This window comes from Felis catus, chromosome X (genome assembly GCF_018350175.1).
Source record: "Felis catus isolate Fca126 chromosome X, F.catus_Fca126_mat1.0, whole genome shotgun sequence".
Lineage (NCBI taxonomy): Eukaryota > Metazoa > Chordata > Mammalia > Carnivora > Felidae > Felis > Felis catus.
In genome coordinates, this window is record NC_058386.1 from 28077684 (window position 1) to 28104980 (window position 27297).

The following is a 27297-nucleotide window of genomic DNA, read 5'->3' on the forward strand; positions in this document are numbered from 1 at the left end:
ATCCATTATGAAATCTATAGTTCCTTACTCATTAACATACTGCTTTTTATAATTGAATAAAGGTAAATTAAAATACAATGATAGGTGACAGAAGGCTCTCCCTATTAGGATAAATGGTGAAGGTAAACAAAGTTCTAGAAATTCACAATAATAGCTCTGATATTAGGCAGAACCAAGTTCAAATTTGAATCCTTTTACTAAATGAGTAAACGAGGTTCAATTATTTGGTCTCATTGGATCTCATTTTTCTCATCTATGAAATGAGGCTAAAAGAGAACTGACCTCATAGGATACCTATGAGGGTTCTGAGTTAACGTGTGTGAAGAAGTTACACAAAGTCTGACATATGCCAGGCAACCAATAAATATTGGTAAAAATTATAGAAAATACCATGTAGCTAACAACAATAAAAAGAAAAAAATATCCTGGGGCATCTGGGTGGCTCAGTCGGTTTAGCATCCAACTCTTGATTTTAGCTGAGGTCACAATCGCATAGTCGTGAGACTGAGCCGCACATCGGGTTCCGCAATGAGCATGGAGCCTGCTTGGGATTCTCTCTTTCCCTCTTCCTCTCTCTCTCTCTCTCTCAAAAAGTAAATAAATTAATTAATTAAATAAAATTTAAAAAAAAGAAATCATATCTTTCAAATGTTGACATTGGTGATAGTGGGGGTCTTTTTTTTTTTAATGTTTATATGTTGATTTTTGAGACAAAGGGCGAGAGAGAGCATGAGATGGGAAAGGGAGACAAAGAATCCGAAGCAGGCTCTAGGCTCTGAGCTGTCGGCACAGGGCCTGATGTGGTGCTCAAACCCACAAACTGTGAGATCATGATGTCAGCAGAAGTCTAACACCCAACCGACTTTTTAATGCCCCGGTGGGGGTCTTTTTAATGACTGCAAAGGGGTCATTTATAAAAAAAATTAATGACTAATATTTTAAAAAGTTAGTGCTAAGTTTATATAATATGACACTAATATGGGATATAAAAATATATGTCGAAACTTTTCAAAGAAATCATATCAACCAGTGATAAATTCCTGAGTTTACTAGCAAAGCTTGGCACATTTGGTCATATATCTATAATCACTTTCAATTCATGTTCTAAGGGGCAACCATACCAAAAATGAAAACAAAAAACAACCCAGAAATTCCTACATGTCACTGGCAAAGATATGATGCTGATCACAGAGAATAAGATATATCATGAAGGATTTGCATGTAAATGTTGTATTAATTCATGTGTGAATACACTTCCTGCTCAACAAGAGTGTAATCTGTCCTTCTAAACTCTAAACTCAGCTTAGACTAGGTAAGGAACAAATACAGCGTACTTGTGAACTCACACAATACTAAATCAATACCTTACTTCATATGAATATGAATATGAATATCAAGTGATACCCACAGACACAAAAAACCAAACACAAACATGCACATGGTCTCTTTTGCTTCCAGTTTGCTTTAAACTACTTGGGGGAAGGATCAAAAGCACGGTCACATGGCACATCACTTCATGTATCTCTCTGTAACTAAAACTATAAAACCCATTATTTCAACTTCATGAATTAATCAGCTATCTATTATCAGAAAGTTCCTTAAAATTTGTGTAGAATAAGGATACTGTTTTTTCAAGCGAATACTTGCATATGAATAATTATACTATTCTATATAACAGCTTTATGTGTATTTCAAAGAATTACATGCTCCTTAACTCAACTGAAAATTTACAGTTTTATGACAGTTTTTAGGTGTAAATATCTGAAAAGTTTTAAGCATCAATCATTTGACCATCTGTTTTTCTAAATTTTTGTTAGCTACTTAAGAATACAAACACTAACTCACCAGGCGTTATGAACAATACTTATGGAATCCATTTTTTAGTAGCACATTAGAATCTCAGGGATAATGGATCATAATCCATTCACATCTCATATTCTAAACAACCCCTGAAATAGTCCATGAATAAATATATTGCACCCAGAGGAAATGGATCATTACTTCAAGTGCATCCATTAATTTTATTACTTGTGTACAGTGCATAACAGACTGTTAGAATAATTTTAATTGTGCACCACCTTCCATGCAAGTACTTCAGAACTGCCACTTAAAGTGAAGTATTCCTCATCAAGTATATTCATCATTAGCCATGAAGCCAGGGTAGAATAATGCAAAACCTGTGTTTTCAGAGCTCTTGAATTAGAAGAATATTCAGGATGAAAACTTAAAATAAAGTTTCTAATAGACTCCAATTTTTATTGAATATTAGGTAAGGGTCATTAGAAGTCAATTTGGCATCCAACGTAACCGCCTAAAATGTAACAGAAATTTACTGAGTCCATGAAAATAAGGCTTTAGTGTAGACTAAATTCTAGAGGTTTCTTTGACCACACTCACTTGTATACAATGGCTGTATCATTTTTTAAATAGCTTTTAAAAACTAGTAGGTTTATATAAATTTATACCCCTAGTGAATATAATGCATAAATTACCACTTGAGCTCTTTCTTCACTTTTTCCTATTTTTAAACATCACTGAATTATGAGACAAAGGCAAGATTCCTACTTATATTTGTTTTCGTGACTAATTTTTTCCAACAACTGTGACCACTGTGACCTTCTCCCTTTCCTTCTCTCTCTCTCATACACACACACACACACAGACACACACAGACACACACACACACACACACACACACACACACACACACAGAGAGCAAGAAGTCTTTTCCCCTGGAGATTGGAATCAAAGAATAATGTGCCACCACTCCCTGTTGGGATAAGCACTGGGTGTTGTATGGAAACCAATTTGACAATAAATTTCATATATTTTAAAAAAATAAGAAAAAAATAAGAAAAAAAAAAGAATGATGGGCCACTCAATTAAGAACATTTATTGAGTATGAAGTCTGTGGAGACCATTACCCAAGCAATACTTAAAAAAAAAACCAGGAGACATAAATCAAACTACGCAGAACCAAGGAGAGAGTAAGGAGGATAAGAGAGGAGAAAATGGGTGCAACTGTGGAAAGCTATTCATTTACGATGGAGGGGCTGGACTATTGCAGACAGTGCTGTTTCCAGGCCCCATGGTTACACAGACCAGTCGTGAAATGTCTTCCTATTAAACAATATAATTAGAAGAGTTACTGTCACTGAAAATCCTTCACAACGATGTGAAGAGAGGCTAATGAGAGGTCTGGCTTTGAGATGAGCCAGTCCAACTATAATCCGTGTCCTTATCCATCTAACAAAATTTTGTTGCCCAAACTCAAAAGACATCATGTATATGAAGTACATAATGAACTACAAACCAAAATACTAAAAATACAGTTACATAGTTAATATTAAGATAAGAGGTGTTCTTGTCTCTGTTATCGGTCTGTACTATTTAATTACAATCCTTAGCCAACTTACTATTAGGTATTATTTTATACACTATAATCTAACACTCAAGGGATGATCGTTTTGAGATATTCTTCTAGTCTAATATACTAATAATTACTACTTTTATTTAAACGTTTCCTTAATATGATTGTCTTCAGACTCTTAATTAACATACAGAAAACTACAATTAGAAATTGAAAGTGAAGCTCAGTTTAAGGTAGAAAACATCACTAACCCTATTAGATAATTATATCACAGTAGCTCCTCTGCATATTGTAGTCAAACAATTTTATGCGGGAAATATAAAGGTGGGGAAACTGAGCTATGTTTACGTGTGCTTTCAAATAAATGGTTTGATGTAAGTATTTTCTTGGTAGTTTTATTAATAATAAAGGAAAACAATTTATCTAAACCAGGCATTTTTTTTAATACCTGGCTGTTAAGGAGAACAAATAGAGATGCAAGAACATTATTTTACAAACAAAATTAAGAATAAAGTCTAATCTAAATAGGTAGAAACAAAGTAAGCAAATGTTTAGATTAAAAATATTCTAGGGGCGCCTGGGTGGCGCAGTCGGTTAAGCGTCCGACTTCAGCCAGGTCACGATCTCGCGGTCTGTGAGTTCGAGCCCCGCATCGGGCTCTGGGCTGATGGCTCAGAGCCTGGAGCCTGTTTCTGATTCTGTGTCTCCCTCTCTCTCTGCCCCTCCCCCGTTCATGCTCTGTCTCTCTCTGTCCCAAAAATAAATAAACATTGAAAAAAAAAATTAAAAAAAATATTCTAGAATGTCCTGAAATCCTATAGTCTCACTCATACACTGCAAAGCTTTGGCTCTCAAGTAAGCAGATCAGTTTAAAAAAAACTGTTTGACATAAAATCTTAGGAAATTGGGATTCCTTAACTAATAATCAATAGTAATGATAGTGTAGCAAGATTCTTTACCATATTTAGTTGTTAAATTTTCTAAAATTTTAATCATTTTATACCAATTTTGTATTTACACGAAAAATTATTTTAAAAAAACTTAAAGAAGGTTACATTGTATCCATGAAAAAAAATGAAATAAATACAAATTTGGAAACCCTCCTTCTCGGTATAACACAGCTTCAGGAAACATAATTAGATCACTAGGTACCCAGTCTCGTCTCCCAGTCACTCTCATTAAAATTCTAGAAAGCCAACAATTTCTTGAGACTGAAGTTATTATTCCCATCTTCCAGAGTGACAATAAGTTTCATAAAAATTACATGTGTGAAAAAACTTCTCTAATAAAGAATTTCTCTTCGCCATCCAACACCCTCTCAAATTACTCCCATACTTATCCAATCAAATGGTGTTGACAAGAAGCACAAATTTAATGTTAGTTCAGCAAGAATATAGGTAAGGAATAGATAAGCCAGTTAATTCTACCAAAATCCATGTCAAAACCTTAAAAACATGAGTTTTAAGCTAACACTCTGTTAGTGGCACTGTAGTCTCTTTTTTTAGCCTATTAGGATCAGGAACATGACTCACACTCTTACAAAAGAAATGGGACATCCTCAAGGAAAATGTTCCACTAAGCCTTAAAGTATGCAAATAATTTATTCAACCTCCCTTTTTTGGGTATAAAAAAAAAGGTTGCAAATAAATTCGTAAGAGTCTCCTACTGAATCTGTACATACTTCCCAAATATAAATCATTCTAGTATAAAACTCACAATATTAAAATTCACACTATATTTAAGTGTATTTTAATATTCTGCAAATAATTCTTTGCATTTGATAAAGTACAGCCAAAATGAAAATTATCTTAAGTTGGTTCTAAGTTCTACTTGACCCTGCAAAACTAAACATGTTACGAGAAATCGTGTTTTCAGGACATAAAACTGATTTTGAACAAAACTCTGTGACATTAAATCAAAGTCACTTCTATATTGGCATCATGGTACCTTACACTTGTAACAATTTTAAGACACTCGCCCTTTTTCTTAATTTCCTTTGAGAAACTGCCTTCAAGACTGATAGGTTTTGTTTTCTGCATTTCTTAGGTGATGCTAAACATTCATTCTTTCAGTAGATATTTAGAAATGGCCAAAGGGGATTTACAAATACAGCTGATGTGCCATTCCATTTTGTTCCAAAACTGATGCAAAATGTAAGTATTGAGGATTTTTTTTTGCATGTCTTCGATTTTCATTCTGAAGAAAAATTTCAAAGAGGAGTTCTGAAATCATTCCGGAACTTTAAAGAAGCACTGTAATCTTGGGGTAAATTATCTGAAGTAAAAAAATTCAGCTTTCTATGTATACATACATAGAAAATATAGCATTTATAAAATGTTTTTAAAAATAGTTATGTCATTCTTTATACATATTTCACACTATATATGTTAAATGTTGTGAGCACAATAAAACAAACTATCAATATTTGTATCAGTTGAACAAGATTTTAAGAGTATACAAGAATGACTTGTCTTTATCTTTATTTTTGAGCAAGCAAGGTACGTGGTTAAAAGGCATATACATTTACGTGAGGTCATAAATGAAGTGCCATGATTCAGTTGTTATTTTCCTTTCCATAAATAAAACGGTAAGAATATATGTGTGTTTTATATGGTTATGAGTTTTACTTTAACTCCACAGCCTAAATGTGAGAAAAGAAATTCTGGGCTTGTAAATTTCAGACCTTAACTTTCAGCTCCCTGAGCCACACCAGTTAACTCTAGCTTTTGGTTCTAGGCCCCTGGAGCCAACGTAAATTAGGGTTAGGAGTCCCAATGAAATAATACCTGGAGAGGTGTTCCAGGCATTTATTTGTGTGTCTGTCTTAACTCACCAATTGCACAATCACATAAAGTAAGTATCATGAATTACACTTAATTCTGTGTAAGACCAAAAAGGAACAGAAAGATAAGTTACAGTCTTTGAGTCTACTTTTTAGTAATCATATAAACTGTTTGAAATAATGGAGCATAAGAGCTATGCTCTAGCTACAGCCCAAATTTGGGCCTGATCATCTAACAGTCAGACCTTATCTTTATTGGCCTAACAGATAAGAAGCTTAAAATTTGATCAATAAAGTCAACCAGTAAGGAATGTCACACGTCACACCCTGCCTCTTACTGCTCTTTGTTCTCCTCACAAGTTGCCAATATCCTTAGAAGTATTATTATTCTCTGACCAAAATTAACTCCATTACTGCCTTAACTTTGCTTTGCTAGGAATTTCACCAATCTGTATTTATTAAGGACCTAATGTATGTCTTGATTTTTCTTGAGGTCTCCAAAACTTACAGCTATGAGGGCATTAATCTAGAAAATGACATCATCACTAATCATATAATCCTTTTAATCCTATCTGTGTTTCTCTTTTAATTGTTTTAATGCTTTATTTGTTTTCTTGAGAGCCAGAGACAGAGTGTGAGTGGGGGAGGGGGAGGGAGAGAGGGAGATAACAGAATTCGAAGCAGGCTCCAGGCTCTGGGCTGTCAGCACAGAGCCTGTTGTGGGGCTCGAACCCACGAACTGTGAGATCAGGACCCCAGCCGAAGTCTCATGCTCAACCGACGAGCTACCCAGGCGCCCCCTATCTGTGGTTTTAACTACCAAAAAAGTCACTCCCTCCATTTCTAAATTTTAACGGTTTTGAATAATGATTCGAGGTAAGGTACACTTGATATGTGATTATAAAATGAGACCATTTAAAGGTATAGATTTTACATTGGCTTATAAAAATAAAAAAAAGTGATAATATAGTTCCTGGGGTAAATTGCCCCAGGAAAACCATTTTAGATAATGGTTTTTTACAAAACCATTTTTTAGATAATACAATTTCATTTAATACAAGCATGCTGTTATCAAACTCATCAGTCAAAGCACCCAGCAACATACATACAAACAATAACCTTTCAGTATTTTACATCTTCTATGTATTCATTAACTTGTTAACCCAATCTTTAGCTGTCATGTTTGCTTGTTTTTATTGTTAACCAAATACAGTCATGGGGCTCATTAAAAGAAAAAAAAAAAAAAAACATGAATTGATTTCCTAGGAAGATCACTGAACTTTTTAATGCCAACATGGCAATTAAGGCAAAGAAATAATTCATACACAAAAATTATGCCCCAGAAAGCAGGCAGGTTCTCAAAAAAGCTGACATGTACCAAAAAAAATTTTGTTACATTTGGTTATTATATTCTTACAAACATATCCTGTGAAGTATGTAAAAAAAAAATCTTGTCTGAAAATACCCGAGTCTTATAAATTACTTCTATCTGGAAGTGAATAGAGTAATAGAACAATGGCGATTTCAAACAGGTTTGTTCACAAGTGATGTCAATAACTAGTATTTTGTTCAGAAAAGTTAATTTTAATTCATTCTTAAAAAAAATTGTTAGCTTTGCCCTTTTACCTTACTCAAAAACAGCTGAAGTTAAAAAAAAATAAACTTTCCCCTGAGGAGTCATTTGTAAAAGGACTAAAAAATTAGATAAAAAGCAACCGAAAAAATGTCAAATATATTATTAGCAAAAGGTGTGCTGATGAGGCCTTACACATAATTTTAGTCTGTTCAGAAAAATATATTGCGAGAATTACTTAAAATCAGATGACAATCAGTTTCCACATAGTATAGGATTGCTTACATTCCCCATGATTTCTGCAAACCTTGTTTTCTTAAATTACTTGGACAAATGCTAGCAGGATTTGCATTAAAATTGATTTCTCCGCAATAGATTGATAAAATATTCTAGCACATCCCATTTTCTTCCATTGGACTCAAAGATGAATTTCCTCTAATAATTTCCTTAGCATTAAGAAAGAATAATAAAAAGCTCACAAACCCACTTCAATTTAAATTTGCATTCAGGAAGTGCTTGTCTGATATAATTCAGCTGATAAATATGAACCTATGTGTTTATCAAATCCCTAAGAAGATTATCTAAATCAACTCCGTGTAATTACCATTCACCATCTGTTCCACCAGGGCCTGAGCTGATCTGCTGGCATCTTGCAGTTTTCTGAACTTCTCCGCTTTTTCTCGCTCTATGGCCTGCAGCATGATAGCAAAGGTGAGTATTTCAATACAAGGATTGTGAAGTTACACAGTAATTATAACTTCTACCTGCCCTTTCAAGCCTTAAGATATTTCACTCTGTCAGCTTATCGTGTGAATCTAAAGACGTCTTTCTCAAGTTTCTTGGCACCAGAATCATCAAAATGACAGTGAAAGCACAGACCATTTTCATACCGAATTGCTACTACTTTTAATAAGATTTCTGCTCTGAACTTATTTTTTTTACATAATAGTTTCTGATGCATTGTAATATAAAACTGCAAAAAAAAAAAGGAACAAAAGCAAATTGTAAGAAACAATCAAATGATACAGTGACAGATAATTAAAAATGGAATTTGTCTTTTAAAAACACACCACTGAAGTTACTCTGAATAACTTACGTATTCTGTATTAAAATCAAAGAAAAAAGTCTTATGAGTATATAAAAAGGGAAAAACGTACCAGCAGGAATATTTTAGCAAAATAAAACCCACCCATATTTATCAAAACACAAGACTGCAGGTTAATTTTTCTCTCTAAAACTTTCAAAGTACTCCCATTTCAAGGAAAAATAGATTCAGTTTCAAAATGTTTTCGAAATCCCTTTGTTCATTTCTCCTAACACAGAGTTAGCCTTTGAACAATGAAAACACAATTATTTAAATTAACGAAATGGAGCATTTGATACCCTTGGATTTAGCTCATAATGTCTCTACAGAGATATTTTTAAGATCACATAAAATACCAGATTGTAAAATGTGATACATTAGAACTGCATGACCATAGTCATTAACAATGAGGCTGTAACAGTATGCTTTATGTCGTAAAACAGAACTATTCGCAGAAAAAGCAAGCTTTAAGTCATTTAACATATAGCTAGAGCCACACTCCTGTGACTAAGTAATAGTATAATACAAAGATTTCACTTGAGTTTGTGACAGATTATTCCACATCAGACCATTTTTCTAATTTTTATTCAGATCTCTAGGCATTTAAACAAATATTCCAAGGTGTAATACTGGAGCACAGGTAGGAGGCATATAATCAATAAGTGCACACTCTGCAGAGCTTTGTTCAATAGAATTTTCTTCAAGGACAAAAATATTACACATCTGTGCTGTCCAGTACAGTAGCCACTAGCCATACGTGGGTACTGAGCACTTGAAAGGCGGCAAGTGTGACTGAGGAAACTAATTTTTAATCTAATATAATTAAATTTAAATTTAAAAAGCCACAGCGTGTCGAGTGCCAATTGGAATTACACAGTGCAGATCTACAGTCTTCCCTTTGAAAGCAAACAAAGAGAAAAAGAAAGGTATGTCAACTAAATATAGATATAGATATTATGGCAACATCAGAAATACATTTAGGGAAAGATGTAATCATCTTATTTCTAGACAAGACTATTTCCCAAGCACACCAAATGACGGGAGTGCTCATACTATAATCCATACATTTTTAAGTATTTAAAAAGATTCTCCAGTTTAAAGAAATAACCACAAATGAATGGAGGGCTTTTAAAAGTGATTTCAAGAAGAGTTTCATGAAATAGGATTACTGGATACAAGGTCAAGAGGACAAAATGCTAAAAAAAAAAAAAAAAAAAAAAAAAAAAAAAAAAAAAAAAAGCCTATAGACAATAGGATATATCCAATCAGGGGAAAAAAAAAAAAAAAACAACAAAACTAATAAACAAAATACTAATTAAAATTTAGCCGAATAAATAAATGAACTAAAATACTGTAAAAGGACAGTCTTCATTTCTGTTTTTGTTTTTTTTTTTTAAGTATTTATAGCCTATCTGGAAAATATACTTTTTATGTTACACTGTCAAGGGCAGCAAATGAAAATTCAGGTTCATGTCATCAGTAGGGAAACTCTAAAAGTGATAGACACATTTTAATATCTTGTATTCTACTTGAAAATTTCAAAGCACACAGACTGTGGTGTTTGGGGAGTATATGCTCCCAGGATCCCATACCAATTAGCAGGTGAAACTTCTGGGTTACCTTGAAAGTCATTTTCACAAAGGCATTATCAAATTGTTGACACAAGTATTTGCACAACCCTGGGAGGTCCTAACTTTCTAGTAGAATTGAAAAGTCCATGAAAATAAAGTAGCCACGGCATTTTGGTTAAAGGTAAGAACCTAGAAGAAGTTCCCAAATTCCCATTTTCTCAACTTTCAATTTTTGTCTTCTAAATTCTCTGTTCTTAGAAAGTAGCTTATTGGCACATGTTTTCAGTACTTTAAATTTATTCTCCATTAAAACGTAAATGCTATTATTTGCCAAGGACTCTGAGAACTTTAGAAGAGAAAACATTAGCACATTCTAAATAAATATATAACATTCACAACTACCAAGATCTATAGCAGGATCTGGGGTGTTCCACATTTGAACTACATCAGCAAAAGGGGGGCCAGAGAGAGAAGAAAAAAATATGTTTACTCCAAGAGGACAAGAACAACAAACTGGTATTCTCCTACTGAAACAGTGTTAGAGTTAGCCTTTCCTATCAGGAGTTTCTATTTTTACTACAGTGAGGTTCTGTTTTTTTTTTTTTTTTTTAACATGAAATTATACAAAGGGTAGAATCAGAACACTGTATTGTCTTTATAAGGGATGAAAAAATTATCAATGTCCTTCTACATGTCATGATCATCATCATTTTATTCTAAGCATCTAATTGAATAATCAATTAGTATCACTAACAGAAAGGAAAACTTCTAACTGATTATTTCAGGGGTAACTAGCTTAAATATCTAGTTTGGTTAATCACATTATTCTAGTTATTCTAATATACATATAATAACAATAACCATCACAATAAAAGAATAAGTTATGGAATAGGTACTCTTGCTCTTAAAGTTTGACAGAAGAGCAAAGTGAGGCACACACACCAAATGACAGTTTATGTGCATTATTTCATATGTATTTCATAATAATTCTGTAGGATAGAAGGAACCAGCAGTGTCTTACCCTCTTTTATACCAGAGAAAACAGAGCATCACCAAGATTAAGTCATATATACAAGATCGTAGAAGCAGAAGGCTTTACATCCAATCTTAGAACCCTGATAATCTATTTACAAGTTCAGCTCTCTTTTAAACACACTTTGTTGCTTCCAAGGGTATTCCAATGAAAAATAATCAAACAGCTGTGAACCTATCCAACCACAACTCACAGCAAAAGTGACCCGATAGTTCAGATATAGTCAAAGATGACATTCAAAATATTTAACCAGTAATGCAGTCTGGGCTCCAAGGTATCAGAAGGAGTTCCTGATCACTCAGAATGGACAATGAGTGCCTACAGGCTGACTGGCCACTCTGTGTATGGCTCAATTACCGTACCCTGATGCCGGATGTCTATTAAACACAAACTGAGTAACGGGTTATAAATAGAGACATAGGTCTGAGAAAGAAGCATTTAATGGCCACGATGTCATCTGTCAGTGTGTAGATGCTATCTGGGTTCTCCTAAGTAACATCACTTTCAAGGGGAATATTGGAAAATAAAGAGAAGTACTGGCACAAATGTACCTTGAGGGGTATGAGCAAGACAGTGAAGAGTCCAGAAAACGTTTCATTTCAAACACAGCTAGCTATAGGTGGTTGATGAAAAGTGAGGAAATTTAGGGTAGCAAGAAGACAGTAAAGAAGGTAATGAAAAGTTTTGGAGTCATTCTGTTCTCAGATGGTTTGAATTCCATCTCCACTGCTTACCAGCTGTTTGACATTTGGAAAGTGATTCAACCTTTCTGAGCCTCAATATTTTCTATGTAAAATAACAATAAAGATACCTACCCTCCAGGGATTCTGAGAAGATTAAAGGAGGCTCTTCAAATAATTTATCTCCCAAACTGGGACAATTCTTACATAGTAAAATGGAAATCTAGAAATAATTAAGCTGTAACAAATGGAATGCCACAAACGGAGAATGGCCCAAACTGCCACATGTGGGCATTCTACTGAACGGTGATTTGAATAACTTTAAAAACAAGTTTAGGAATCAATTTTGATCTAAGAGTTGATTAGAGTACCTTGCCCACGAAAAGGTAAGACAAGAATCCAAGTAACCACATACACAAAGTGTTAAAGAAGTCTACTAAATAAAAAGCACTGACATTCCCTTTTTTGCTGGACCCAGACACATACTCATTCTTTCTCAAATGAAATATATGAATGTCTGTGTTAAAATAGGTCAGATTACTAGTTCCTGATGCTTCTACCTTCTCTCATTTTCTCAGAGAAATATATGTAAAATGCAAAGAAAAAGTAAAATCAAAATCACGTGACCACCACAAAGTGCAGAGAGAAACAGGATTCTGGAAAAGGGAAGGCATAACCCTTACTTTAAAGAGGCACGTGCCACCAAAGACAAAAAGTGGCCCTCCGCAATTCTCCACTGCAAAGTACAAATGAGCCCATGGCAGAAGAGAAGATGAAAGAAGAGCAAAAAGAAAAGAGAAAGAGAGAAACTGGTCCTCACACCTGTTCCCTTATTCAGTGCCATCAAAACTTCCTATTAATGACACCATTAGCCCCCACGCTACCACATTCAGTGGCTGATTCTCAGTTCTCAACTTGCTTTAATGCCATCATTTGATCCACAGGTACTTCTTCAAAATGTTTCTTCATTTGCTTTCCTAGATGACAAGGACACAGTTTTACTCCTACGCCAAGGACACTCCCTTCACCCAATTTCCTGTGCTGGTTCTTCCACATTGCCCTGGATAGATGTATAGAGGCTACATCTAGAGCTTCGTTGTTTCAAGCCGAAAGCTTATAATCCTTCCTGACTGTTCTTTTTCTCTCAAACCCCATATCCAATAAATCCCTCAGAAACTCCTGTTGACCCTAACCTCAAAACACATCCAGAAAATGATGTTGTTACTGTGCTCACTACTACCACACTAGTAAAACAAAACAAAACAAAACAAACAAAAACCCTCCATTATCACTAAGTGGTCTGCATGTTTCCAAACAGCCTACTAAATGGGATTTCTACTTCCATCTTTGCTTTTTGATGGTATATTCTCAGCACAGCAGACCGAAAAAGCCAGAAACAATGGAGGTCAGCTCAACTCTCCAGTGGCTTCCCTTCCCTCTCTGAATAAAAGCCCAAGTCCTACCCAAGGCCCATCTTGTATTAACCTCCTTAACTTTTCTGACCTCAGCAGCTGTGACCCAATACCCTAATTCTTCAGCTCCGCCACATTCTGTGGTTCTCTGACACTCTAGGCAGGCTCCTCCCTCAGTTCTATCCATTCTCTCTTCCCTCTCCATGAAATGCTCCTATCTCAGGAATGTATAAATCACTCACTGCTTTTAGATCTTTACTTAAAGGTCACTTTCTCAGGGAGACCGGCTATTGCTACTCTATCTGCACACACACACAACTTCCTAACCCTCATTCCTCCTTTATTTTTGCCTCGGACAATTATCAATAACAGTCTATACATTTTGCATATTAATCTTGCTTAATTTTCATCTTCCCCACTGGAAAAGAAATTATATAAGATCAGGTATCCTCATGTACCTCCTTCTTCATGTCACGTCCAGTACACAGAAGAGGGTCTGGTACATAGTAGACGCATAGTAAGGTGAGGTCTACTGGAGCATAAGGCCTCCATATAGAGTATTATTCTCTCTCCCACCCTCCCCACAGTTAAAATGCTCTATGAAGGTGTAAATGCAGAACAAATTCTAGTAGCTATACATACAGTGATCACAGAACCAGCCTAGGAGGTTAAGTGCTGCAAGCTCAATAAAGGGAAGCTGGATTAAATGAAAGTCTTCTAGAAGATGCAGGTTAGATGGGGAGTTGGGCACATTGGCCCGCTTTCCAACAGGACTGTTATGAAGTCCTGATAGCAGTAATAAGCAATTACCCAAACAGAAGACAAATAGCACCACATAAAATTCATTAAATCAAAACTTAATAGAATCTTACCTTGGATGAGGAAAAGAAAACAAAGAGAGAGAAAAAAAACACAACATAATGCTTATAATATTTGTTACAGAATAATAAAAAAATACCACACTGCAAAAATTAGAGGGAGCGTAAACTCCCAACGATGGTCTACCAAACAAAATTTCAGCAAACTTTTTTGGCATCCTCACTGAGACATCATGGAGTCCATGCCAAAGTAATAGCAAACTGGTAGCCTAGAAGAGCTTGAGTTCCACAGAAATGGAATGAAATTTCAAGATCACAGAGACACGGATCTCATGAGGAAGAAACTAAAACTGCATTACCCATCATCCAAACTCACAATGGAGTTTGTAAAATGTAGAACTGACACTAAACAAAAGAGACTTTTTCATGACCATGGTACTAACCAGGATTCTTTGGACCTCAGAAACAGATAAACAAGTGTTCCAGTTGGCTGGTAGAGAAGAGCATATCTTAAAGTACCCTAATTAAGTTGTTCCTGCATTTTCAGATCGTGTCATACTAGGCTAACATGTCAAAATGTTTTTTTTTTTTTTTATCACTAGAGAATAAGAGTGACAACTGTTAGTTGGTCTCAGAAATGTGGGCACTATATTTTTCTTAGATATTTTTCTAGTTTTTAACCATCTTCAGCCTTTACTCCTCTTCTATGGCTCACTTTCTCTCTCTCCACTTTCTCTCTATAGACAGATAGATAGATAGATAGATAGATAGATAGATAGATAGATATGTAAACATATATGTGTGTGTATACACACACACACACACACACACATTTATATATTAGCTTTCCCCTTGTTTTCAAGGCCAAAATATCAACCGAATGCTTTTCAAGCATGACATCCATTTTGTTTTAGGAATTTCATCTTCACTGTTAGTCCAAGTATCTCTAGTTAGATTTCTCAACACCATACAGAGACATCTTTCATGAAGGGCACCAATTTTCTTCTTGCCAAGAGCAATGCTTCTTCGAGCATTAAGAACCGATGACTAAAACTACCATTTAGAAATCACCTTGTTCAGGAAAACATCTCTGCCCTAGACATTATTATCTTTCTCTAATCTTTCTTCCTCAGGAAACTCATCCAGCTTTTCTGTATATCTGTTTCCCTATCTCTGTTTATCGCATATGTATGTGTGTGTGTGCATACACATACACAGTATTTTTAATCTTAAAATTCCATTTTATAATAGAACATATACTTTTGAAATGATTTTTCTTAACAGAGTATTAAATACTTTAGTCAATATATATTTAATATATAAGCATAGGTTTAGAAGCTGCTACTCACATTCTAAAGTATCTAGTACAGATAATTTCAAGAATACAATAGCTAAAAAAAAGACATCAGTGAACCATTCCATAAGGAATGTATCATTAATTTCAAAATATATCAAAAACACATAAAAATTCTTGGAGGTATCAGGCAATTAAAAATTCTAAAATGTGTAACTTCAAGTGCAAAATAAAAGGCAAATGAGTTGTATTATAATATAAAGAAAGAAGAATCATAATTAAGTTTTAAGCAAAGTATACAAAGAAGGGAAGTTTACTCATTCTCTAATAAGTTGATTAAAAACACTCTGACCTCTTCCTCCTTCTTTATCAGCATCTTTTAAAAGCCTCCTCTTTTCATGACATCTTCTCTAATTAATATGAAAGTAAGTTCCAGATTCCCCAGAGGCCTACCCTGACTTTAGAAGCAATTAATTTTCTATTCACTTAACATTCTATAATGAAGTTTTGCCCTTTGACAGAAAAAGTAATTTATTCACTCAAATGTTTATTCAGAAGTTGTTATATCCTTCATATTGGTAGCAGGGCTTGACTTAAAATGTGCCCGAGGAACCGAAAAAAAAAATCACTTATTCCTATAGCCAAACATCAGTTGTGTTAAATACCAGGCCCTATATTAGGCACTGGCATGTCAAAACCAAAGTAAGCCAAGCCAAAACAAACAACAAAACCAAATTAAGCTCCCATCCCTAATGTCTAGAAACCCACACTCTAATCAATGTTACAATGGCCAGCAATCAGTTTGGATAAGTAAAAAGGAATTACATCATGGTATCCTTCATAAAGGCAATGTGAAAATACTGACTCTGTCAATGCCTTCCAGCCAAAGGCCACCAGGAACATGTCTATAGATTAACAAAGTTAAGTTGAAAGGTGTAGGGCTGTAAGAAGATAGAAAGACTTTATCGGAGTTGTGCACATGTAAGGTGAGGGGGTGGTCAAGGAAGTAATGAGATGTTGTAAGGAAGCAGAAGTGCTTCTATGACTGGGTATCTTAAAAGGTTTTGTCTAGGCAGCAAGAACAGGGTAAAGAGACTAAAGCTAGGATTAGTAAGATGACATAATTTGTCCTATCAGTGAAGATGGGGGACATGCAGTCACTTGGGATGGCTTTCACCATGTTATTTTTGTGTGTCTGTACTGAAACATGATTACAAAACGGTCATTTTTTGTCTTGATCCACCACATTCATGAAGCGGTCTTGTCTAAGTGTTGGCATTTGGAGTCGTTGTGCATATTCAACAGGACAACATCACAGACTAGCTATGAGCACGAGCACAGCATCGAGCATCTCTCAGTACTAACTGAAGAAGCCAAGCCAGCTCCTGATTATCAATGGCTGCTTTCTGCTTTCTCAAATGAATATCAACAGAGGCATAACAGGGTAATATTCACGTTTTACTAAGTTCGCTTTGACAGAACTCATGCTAAAACTTCTAAAGGAATACAACATTAGTGGCAGGGAAGACCACATAGGGATTGGCATCTTAAACAGAGGTGAGCCATGATACTAGCTTCAATAAGGGTTGTAGTGATGCAAATAGAGAGAACAGGACAGTTTCAAGAGCTGGTAAGAGAATAAAATTAATTGAACTTGGATAGACTGGCAAATGGTAGGAAAAGGTCTAGATGACCAGTTAGCTTTTAGGCTTCTGGACTAGGGTGTCAAAACAAAGAAAGAGAAATAAAGGAGGGCTGGGGAGATCATGAGGTTTATTTTCAGTTTTCAGGCAAATATTCAATTAAAGTCTATTAGGCAAGTAAGCAAACGGGCTTGGGCTTTAAGGGAGAGGCATGAGCTAATGATACAAAGTTGGGGTTCATTAGAAAATAGATGTTATTTGAATAGGAGGGAAAGAGGATAATCCAGAGAAGAAAAACAAGACAATAATTGTGTAGAATATCACTATTAAAGGAAAAGGGGATAAAACAAATGACCAAAATGTTCAAAAGGAGACCAGTAGATAATGGTAGCCCATAAACCCAGAGAGTAAAGAATTCCGTGAAGGATAAAGAGGTTAATAGAATCTAGTCCTGCAGAGAAGTTGAAGAACATAAGGCACAAAAATGGTCCTATGTGTTTATAGGAGAGGAGGGGTTTAGTGAAGATACGGACATATGGCTGAATGGAAGCAGGTTCTTTAGGACATACACACAGATTAGCCTTGACCAGCCAAAGCACCATCTCTTCCAACAAGGCAAAGGAGGTAAAAAAGGAATATGAGAACAAATACACACAATTTGTGAGGTATTATCTTAAAATAAGAGGGAAAGTCATCTACCATAAATGGTGGGGAAAAGTTTAGGAGATCCACTAAAAATGTGAAATAATTGTTGACAGAAATAGGGAAGAAAATGTACTAGGAATGCATGAAAGCTTATGGAGAAGTACCAAGCAATCTGTGTAAATACGGTATTTCAGGAAAAGAGTCATGTCTGGCAATGAAACATCTATAGTTATGCAAGTGGGTAGCTGAATTGAGGAGATTAGGGAAATGGCAACTTTTGGAGATAGCAGGACACCCTACAGGGTCTGGGATTTTTACGGACGAAGGTACAACTTGGGTGGAGAAGATGGTGATCCTAATGCCAAAGTCTTCAATGAGAAAAATAATATTATAAAATGGTGATAGATGGCTATTGGGCATCAAACACAAGGGAAGAGATTTTTACATAGAGAGCAGTACCTTTGGAATTGGCCCTGGGAAGTGAGGAAACTAGCACATCTAAATGAGTGGCAAAGTCAAAGAGTCATGAGTGTTAGTGGTGTTCCTGAGGGTCAAAGTGGTTTCCATGGATGCACAGAAGGAGTACACAGGACAGAAAGTTTCTTTCCGAAGAAGGGCTTCAGAGTACAGAGGGACTGTGAGCAGGAAGGCACGAAAAACAAGTGAGGCAGAGGAAAGAGAGTGTAAAAGAGCAGAGAGATGAAGATACAAGAAAGCACAGATGAATGGAGAGACCTCTGTTCTGGGTGGTAAACCCGGATAATTGAAGTAAAAGAAATGTAGAAAGAATTGGCTTGAATATTTCCAGTACAACTTGTTTAAAAGTTGATTTGGTGTCAAGGGAGCATTGGCTCCAGAAATAGCCCAAGGTCTGTTGACCTTAACAGCTGGTATGAAGGCTTTCAAGAGAACACTGTACAGGTGTACAATCACCTTATAGTAAGACTACACTGCTATTTCAATTCCTACCTTATATTACCATGTGCTCAATTCAAAAAGTTGAGTAGCTTTACCTATGAAGTCAGATTGCAATTCTCAACTGTGGTGACATTAACACAATGAGTAAAGGAACTAGGAGTCTGGTAAAGTCCCATATTGTGCCTTAGAGTACTGATTCGCAAATCTTTATGTACCAACAAATCACCTGTGGATCTTGTACAAATGGAAATTGAGCCATTGGGTCTGAAATCACATATTTCTAATAAACTCACAGATGTGGCTAATATTGGTTGCCCAGGGACCACTTTGAGTAGAAATGTCCCCTAGAATTCAACTTTTAAGTAAGTGTATTATGTTGATTATATGGATAATACACATGGCTAATAGATAAGGAAAAATTATGTTAGGTTCAAAAGTACTTAAAACTGAACTGATAATGTTCGAGGATATTCTAACTGGTTGAAAACTCATGAAAGTAATACCTGAAGAAAGAAGACAAGAGAAAGAAAAAAAAAGAGGGTAATATTTAGCCATTTTTAATGGACACCTAAAAAAGAATACCATTCAAGTTCATGAGACAGGCCTCCCATGTATTCAAAGTAAGTTACATACACTGACAGGTGAACAATTAAGAAAACTAATGTACGCTTAAACTGCATATCCATCATCATTACTATGTATTTCTCTCACGGATTTTTAATACATATATATTATATTTAGCCTGAAGCAAATGTCTAGGTAAATCATTTCATGCCCTATTTTAGTAGGCAATTAAGAATGATGTTGTTATTTCTGAAAATGAGAGTAGAAGTTGATAAAGGTGACTCATGCAGCATCAGAAAACCACTCATACAACATTGTACTTTTTTTTTTTAGTACTTTCAGTCTGTCATTGCTGACACTATTGATTAAATGCAAATTGCTTCTAGGTAACCATATGATAACAGGAAAATTTTGAATTTATATTCTTGAAATGCTGGAACTCAATTTTGCTGCTTGATCAGAGCTGTTTTAAGATACAGAAATAGGATGACAAACAGATAAGTAGATTATTAAGATAAATTTAAAAAATTTAAATTAGCTAATAAAATATCTACCCAAGGTGACTTATACTCTCAGTGGCCAAATTTGTCACATGAACTTTAAATTGTATCTAGAGTTCATCTTCTCTAAGTAATTTTCCACTCATAGAATTTCCCTCCACAATCCTAACAAATAATATACCTCCAATAAGTATACATTGAAATAACACTATTTTGCTAATTTTCTACCATATATATATTATGCTCTAGTTTAATTTTAAAGCTAAAACATTCATAACATAATCATAATGTTCATTTCCTGAAATTGTTTATAATAGTCTATTGTTATACTAAGAACATTGTATATAACTAATAATGCATTTAAAATAACTTTCCAATGTATAAATAGTTAACTCTGAGACATGTTGGTGGAATAATCTGCCCCCTCCACCTCAAGCAGCCTAAAAAATAGATTATTTTCTCCTAGAAGAAAATCCTTTCTTGCTCTCCAAATGTTCCAATTCCACAGCAAGTATTAGCTTGTATCTAAGAAAGTGTTGTATTTGTAACAACCTAAGGGAGTTTGTATTGTATGAAACTGACTGCTCAAAACATAAAGCAGAGTTATCCACTCATGTGACCTTCCTATACTAAAACTATTTGACATTCAGAATATTTGTTTCTTTAGCCTGCCCACTATGGAGTATTTACTGTGACTGTTAAAACTCTCTCACAAACAATTGCCAAAATGGATGTGTTATAATCGTGAAGTTGAAATATCAAAGTCCTGATAATGTCCTTGAAGATGAAGCAGCACTTATTAAATTAATAAAAATCCCTATTGTGAAGGACACAACTATGATGTCTCAGTAGAGAATAAAAATAGCAAACCACCTCTTGCTATAAATAAATACTGAAAAAAGGCTGGACATCTTTTAGTTATGGTAATGCAATACATAAATATCTGGAAAATGCAAATCTGTTATGACAAGTACTAATGAGTATAAAGAATAACTTTTGGATGATAGCGAAGGCATAAATAGGGTCCTAAGTATATTTAAGGGTCTATATACTATTCTGCAAGCTTGCAAACTCCCAGCCTTGAGGTGACAGAACAAGACATGAAGGAAAATCAATATGAGTTCATGTTATAAAATTGTTAACTTACAGCTAAATAATATAAAAGTTAAAGAAGGCTTATGAAAAGCAATCCTGCTTAGTCACAGCACAACCAGGAAAGATTTCTCTGTGCTAAACTCTGATTCTGCTTGATATGCTAAACATATGTTAAAGATATATTTAAAAGGACTATATCATACTGCTTTAATCTTCTCAACTGATAGAATGAGACAGTACAAAGCACAGAGTTTACAAGCAGCAAAACTTAGGAAAATACATAAAATTTAATGCATAACCTACATTGACTTTTTCTTTAAGGTCTGAGAAGTTGCCTTCCTTCCGATAGATTGCAAATTCAGGACTCTGCAACACAGCTTCTGAACGAGTAATCCAACTGTGAAGTTCAGTTATATCGACATCCAACCTAAGACAGGAAAAAATAAGGGTCATTATTTCTTGATTATCTCTGTCTCCTGTAAGAAAAAAAAAAAAGCAATCTATTCACATTACCATTCTCCTTCCAATCTGAGACTCCTACCTGATGCCCCTGTTCCTGTTAATAGCACTACCATTTCCCTAGTTAGGTAGGCTCAAAATTTGGAATTAGCTTTGATCTCCAGTCTTATGATCGTGGAGTTCATTTTATTAATTGCAATGTAGCAATTGCCTCCCTACAGCATCTCCTATAAGCTATCACTCAGCCTCTGTTTGAATGTTTGCAGTGGTTGAAAAATTACTACTCCCCAAGATAACCCTCTTTCTTTCTGGAAAGTACTTACAGTAAACAAGTAATTCCGGTCAGTAGCTCCCATTGAACCATACTTGGATATCCATGCCTTTATGCAGTCTCCACCAATACAGACTCTGAAATGGGCTCTGTGACTTGCTAAAGCAAACAGGATATTACTAAGGGTAATGCAAGCAGAGACTTGATAGCTGCTTGCGCTGTCAATCCTGTCCTCTTAGAACATGCACTGAAAATGCAACTGTTACCTCAGAATTCCAAAGCCCCATTAAGGAAGCTCAATCTAGCCAGGTGGAGAGACAACATGAATGAGAACGAGGCACCACGCGTGTGAATAAAACTTTCACCTGTTGACCCATCTCAAACACCATTGAATATAACCAAATGATTCTCAAGCTGATACCAGAGCATCAGAACTACCCAGAAAACCCTGCCCACATTGCAGAAGTGTAAGAAAACATAAAGAACTGTTGTTTTAAGCCACTAAATATGGTGGGTTGTTATGCTGCAATAGACATCTAATCACATGCCCTAATATTCACAAACATTCTTTTATTGCAGAGACCTATGGAGTCAATGGGATTTAATGGTTGGATCAGGTCATTCAGATCTAGTTAAAGCAGAGACTGGAGGAGAATCATGGATGGGTTGCAAGGGTGGAGGATGTCTGTGCATCACTTGAAATTCCAGGCACAATTCTAAATGTGTGTGCATGTTTTCTTGAGAAAGAGTCCCTAGATTTTATCAGCACCTGTAAAGAATCTATGAAAAGAGAATTTAGAAATCATCTAATCCAAGTTTATTAAAACAGGCAAACAAAGTCCCCAGAAAAATATTTACTCGTATTTCATAGGCAATTTGTGAAGTAGAACGAAAGTACAGATACAAAATTTAAGACCCCAAGTAATGTACTTTCATCACCATGCTGTATCTTCTTATCCAATACAGCACTCAAATAGGTGAAATCAACTCTTTAAAACCCCTAGAAAATATCTGACAGTATCCTACCCTACTTCTCATTACTTCAACAGCTAATTCCATGGCTTGCCAGTCTCTTACTCAAAATTTGGTTCCTAAAGAGATCATGTGAGTAGTGTTTAGAACAATCAGGAAATAATACACAATTATCTTCTTGGATATGCAGCCTATGAGTTCAACCAATGTTTTGATTTCCACATTAGACTTTTAACTCACACTGAAGTTAAACTGAGCTAAAACTTCCCAGAATTTTTCACATAAACTATCACTAAACCAGTTCTCCATAATCACAAACTTAGAAGCTGATTTCTTGAATTCAAATTTCAGGGCTTGAAGTCATATAAACCTGATAAAATTGTGCATATTACTTGCAGGCTACTGTTTTAACATTAAGCTAATACAGAGCTTCAGAGAGCACAAAACACTTCCAAAAACATATTCTCTTTTTACGTTGTTAAAAAAGCCCGTGGTAAGATCTTATTAATCTCTGCTCATGTAAGGAGATGGAAGCTCAAAGAAATTGAACTAATGAATCTCAGACTGTTAGTTCCATGGAGAAGGAACTTAATTCATCTTGTTTACCGTTATATCCTTCACCTCAAAAAAGGCCTGGTTCAGAGTAACAAGTATTTACTGAATGAACGTTACCCAACTAGAAACAGAAGGAACAGAGATTTGAATTCAGAGATTTCGACTCCAATCCCATGTCACTGAAAGTCAAAACTTTTATATGTATGTGGACTGTAAATATTTATGGATTTTTATTTTATCATACATGGTGATTCTTATCTTCCCTACATTTATTTTTTCTCCCTATAAGTTCAGTTATTGGGTTTCCTATTCCTTCATTCAAAATGGTGATATTGAAACAGAATCCTCTTGCAGGCTTCTTAACATCTCTTTTTCTCTCTTTGATGTTAACTCATTAAATCAAATCTTCGACCCTGGTCATGTAGCCACCTACAAAATTCAGTGCATGTTTTCCATAAGAATGTTTCAGAAAGCATTTTTGCTTTTCCTTTCCTACAGTATAAACTTCACTGTTTCTATCTGCCTGCAGCCATTCACATGCTAGTGAATGGGGCAAGGCAGAAGTGTTGAGATGTTAATACCACTAGGGTGAACTGAGGGTTGATGGGGCATGGGAGTGAGGGAGGGTGGGTGATGGGTATTGAGGAGGGTACCTTTTGGGATGAGCACTGGGTGTTGTATGGAAACCAGTTTGACGATACATTTCATATTAAAAAAAAATACCACTAGGGTGACACCAAGCGAGAGCTGGGAATTGGTAGATAAATATTCCAGCTCCCTTGCCCTTCAGCATGACCATCATGATCAAAGTTACACACAGTGCCTCAGAGGGTTCCCAGAAAGACTCCTCTCCAGTTGCCTCCGGCAATAACCCATGTGTGTATCCTTTATTCTTTTCCTAACCTCACTTCTCCACTTTGCTTCCAATTCTCCCATAAACTATTTGCACCTAGATCTTTGTCTCCAGATCCACTCCTGGGGGAATGCAATGACCAACAGCCTCAAATGAACCCAGGATTCTGCCATATTTAGTTGTTTTCAACTTGAACTCTGACTCTCCACAGGAACTATTTTAGACTTTTTCTAAAGATCTCAAAGCACTAACCCATCCTCCTTCTCCAGCTATCCACAGATGACATTTTTTATTACACCAAGAAAAGTGCAGCTATCAGACTAGAATTTCTTCCACTTCCTATATTCAAATATTCAGTCTTATCTGTGAGCACCCTTCTCATTCCCTTCTCTTATATTTGAGCCACTTTCCCTTCTTTATCTAGTCAGTCCCTCTACCTGCATTTGATACTTTATTCTCTTTCTTCTTCTCAGGCATGTGAGTCTCTCAAATTTTTGTTACCCGTCTACCATAAATTCACCCCTTCCCTTTCAAGTGAATTCTGCATACAGAAATTTAAACTTATTGACTCATACAGTCAATACTTTTGAAGTAAACTCTCTCCTGACCCTCATATTCCCTTGCAGCCATTGTCTTATCTTCTACACAGGCACATTTTTCAAGAGTGATGCAGTTTACTGTCAGTTTTCCACCTCCTTTTCACTCTTTCCACTCAACGTTGTTTCTCACCAAAAACATTGCTTAATATAGCAATCATGTCACTGAAGCCCACGGAGAGTTTCAAGTTCTTGCTATGTAGCAACACTTAACACTGTGGACCACACTCTCCTCCTTTTGCCTCCATACCACTCTCTTCTACTTTGTCTTCTATTTCTATGACACCGGTAATTTTTTTTCTTTGCAGGCTCATCCTTCTCCACCCACTCATTACATACTAAAGTCATCAATCATCTTTTATTCACTATATTACTCTCTTTCACTAGCAATCTATTCATGCTCATGACCTCAATGGCAAGCTATAGGTGTCAATGACTCTGAAATATGTATCTCTAATTCAAGCACTTCTTCTGAGCTCCACAGCTCCATAATTCTAACATACCGTCTCCACTTGCTTGCTGTAAAAGCTCCTTCAACATAAAGTGTCACGACTTACTGTTTGCTCTTTTCCCCCAAACAGGTACTCTCCCAGTGTTCCTCAAATCTGTGAATGGCATCACCATCTGTCATCTATAACATCTTCCTCTCCTTACTCTCTCATAATCATTTGCAAAGCCTAATCCATCATTCTATTTCTTCTGAATGTGTCTGCTTCTCATGGTCTCCACAGCCGGTACCCTCATTCACCTTGCCATTAAATGTAATCAAAACTACTGCAATGGCCTGTCAACTGGCTCTGGAAAACCTTTCTAGAATCCTTCCATCTAGTTCATGCATTGCTGGCAAATGGTAAGTTCTAAAAACATATCTGAAGGCACCTGGGTGGCTCAGTAGGTTAAGTGTCTGACCCTTGATTGTGACTCAGGTCATTATCTCATGGTCATGAGAGCAAGCTCCATGTCAGGCTCCGCACTGGACATGCAGCATGCTCAAAATTCTCTCTGTGCATTTCTCTTACCATACAGACCACAATTTCAATACAGTCCTGATCTGGCCATAACAGATTACTTAAGCTTATATTCTATTTTAGCCTTTATTCAAACCCTTCTAGAAACAAATCTCACTTCAAGTTTTTTAGGGAGCACAGAACCACACTTAACTTTTGTCCCTACTCCAATGAAGTAAAATACTTCATTGACTCTTACTCACCCATCCATTAGAACATTTCTGTCTCGGAAACTTAGCTGCTTAGCATAATCCACTTTGGCCACTTTGGTCAAACTCCCTTTTCCTTGAAATCACGGTCACCCAATTACACACCAAATACACTCTGACTCATAAAGGTGAGATATAAATATCAACCATTCACTGTCCAATTTTCCCCCTTTGGACTTGATCTCTTTGGTCTCATTCCCTGCTGATTCAGACTGTCTCTAAGACAGAATGCTCAGTTCCACCTACAGGTCCACAAAACTAAAACTTAACTAAAGCTACACGGCTGGCATTACAGCTGGGAGAGATCTGCTAAGACCTATGGTGGAGAAAGTTTTCTACCAGCCAGTCCTGGAATTTACACTGGTCTTGTTGACACACATGTTATAGTTATCATTTACCACCACCTCCAATCCATTTCAAAAAAAGCTATGTATTCAATTTGACAGTAAATAAATGTCATTCAAAAAGAAATCTTCTAAACACTTTTAAACATATGTCTTTAGGAAGAATGTGAAATTGTGTATGTTTCCTTTTAAAACAAATATTTCCCTTCATTTCTACCACAAAGTTTACACTAAGTGCTTACTATATGCCATCGTATTAACCTCCATAGATAACAGACATAAAAATGCATCCATCCACATGATCAAAAAGTGTAGTTTAGTAAACCACCTATTTGACAAAATAAAGTGCTTTAGACATTGAACTGGGGCTCATATCACACTGTGACTTTTTTTTTTTTTTTGGATAATCAAAAAATACCTTTTCAATGAATTAGGATTAAATCAGCTTCTAGACTAGAGGCTCTGTCCAGTAAATTGGTTATCTGCACACAATGAAGGCTTCGTGGAGTCAACACCATGGTAACCATCTGCTTGCTGCCCAGTCTGCAAAGATTTTAAGGGAGGACTGGCCACCACTTTGCACAGCGTTCTGATAATTCAGATCAAGTGAGGCAACAGGATGTGAAATTCCAGACAGGTCTTTCCTCATTCAATTTTTTTGTTTGTTTGACTTGATAAATTTGGAAAGAGGATGCACAAAGTGTCTGAACTCCTCTTTTACATAAGGATCCTTCAGACAGTGATTATACTCCTTTTTTGATATACAGGTTTTTTTAAAAGGGATTTCAAATTTTTCAAGGGCAGTTGTGAGTGCAGTGCTTTACCTAAGAGACAATGTCTATTCATAGGCACATAGGTTAATATGTTACACGTTCTTTCTGAAATAGAATGAAACGAAATATCAATGAGTTTGTACTATTCTCAGCAGTTAGACTTTCTTTTTCTCTTTCCTTTCATGATTGTGACATCTGGATTTCTTTGGAAATAGGTGGAAGCCAAACCTAACTCTCACATGATTTAAGCTCTGAGCTATTCCTTACCTGATCCTT

The 27297-nt window shown here is 35.7% G+C and overlaps 1 protein-coding gene across 11 annotated transcripts in view; it reads right to left on the minus strand.

Annotated features, from left to right (window-relative positions):
* DMD (dystrophin) overlaps positions 1 to 27297 on the minus strand; it is a 2379610-nt gene that overhangs the window by 1336424 nt on the left and 1015889 nt on the right. For all 11 annotated transcript variants that reach the window (XM_045050793.1, XM_045050788.1, XM_045050791.1 and 8 more), the window contains 2 exons: positions 21286 to 21409; positions 8330 to 8417 (listed from right to left, as the gene is read on the minus strand). In XM_045050793.1, coding sequence (XP_044906728.1) covers positions 8330 to 8417; positions 21286 to 21409 — 212 coding nt within the window. The remainder of the gene's footprint in view (positions 1 to 8329; positions 8418 to 21285; positions 21410 to 27297) is intronic.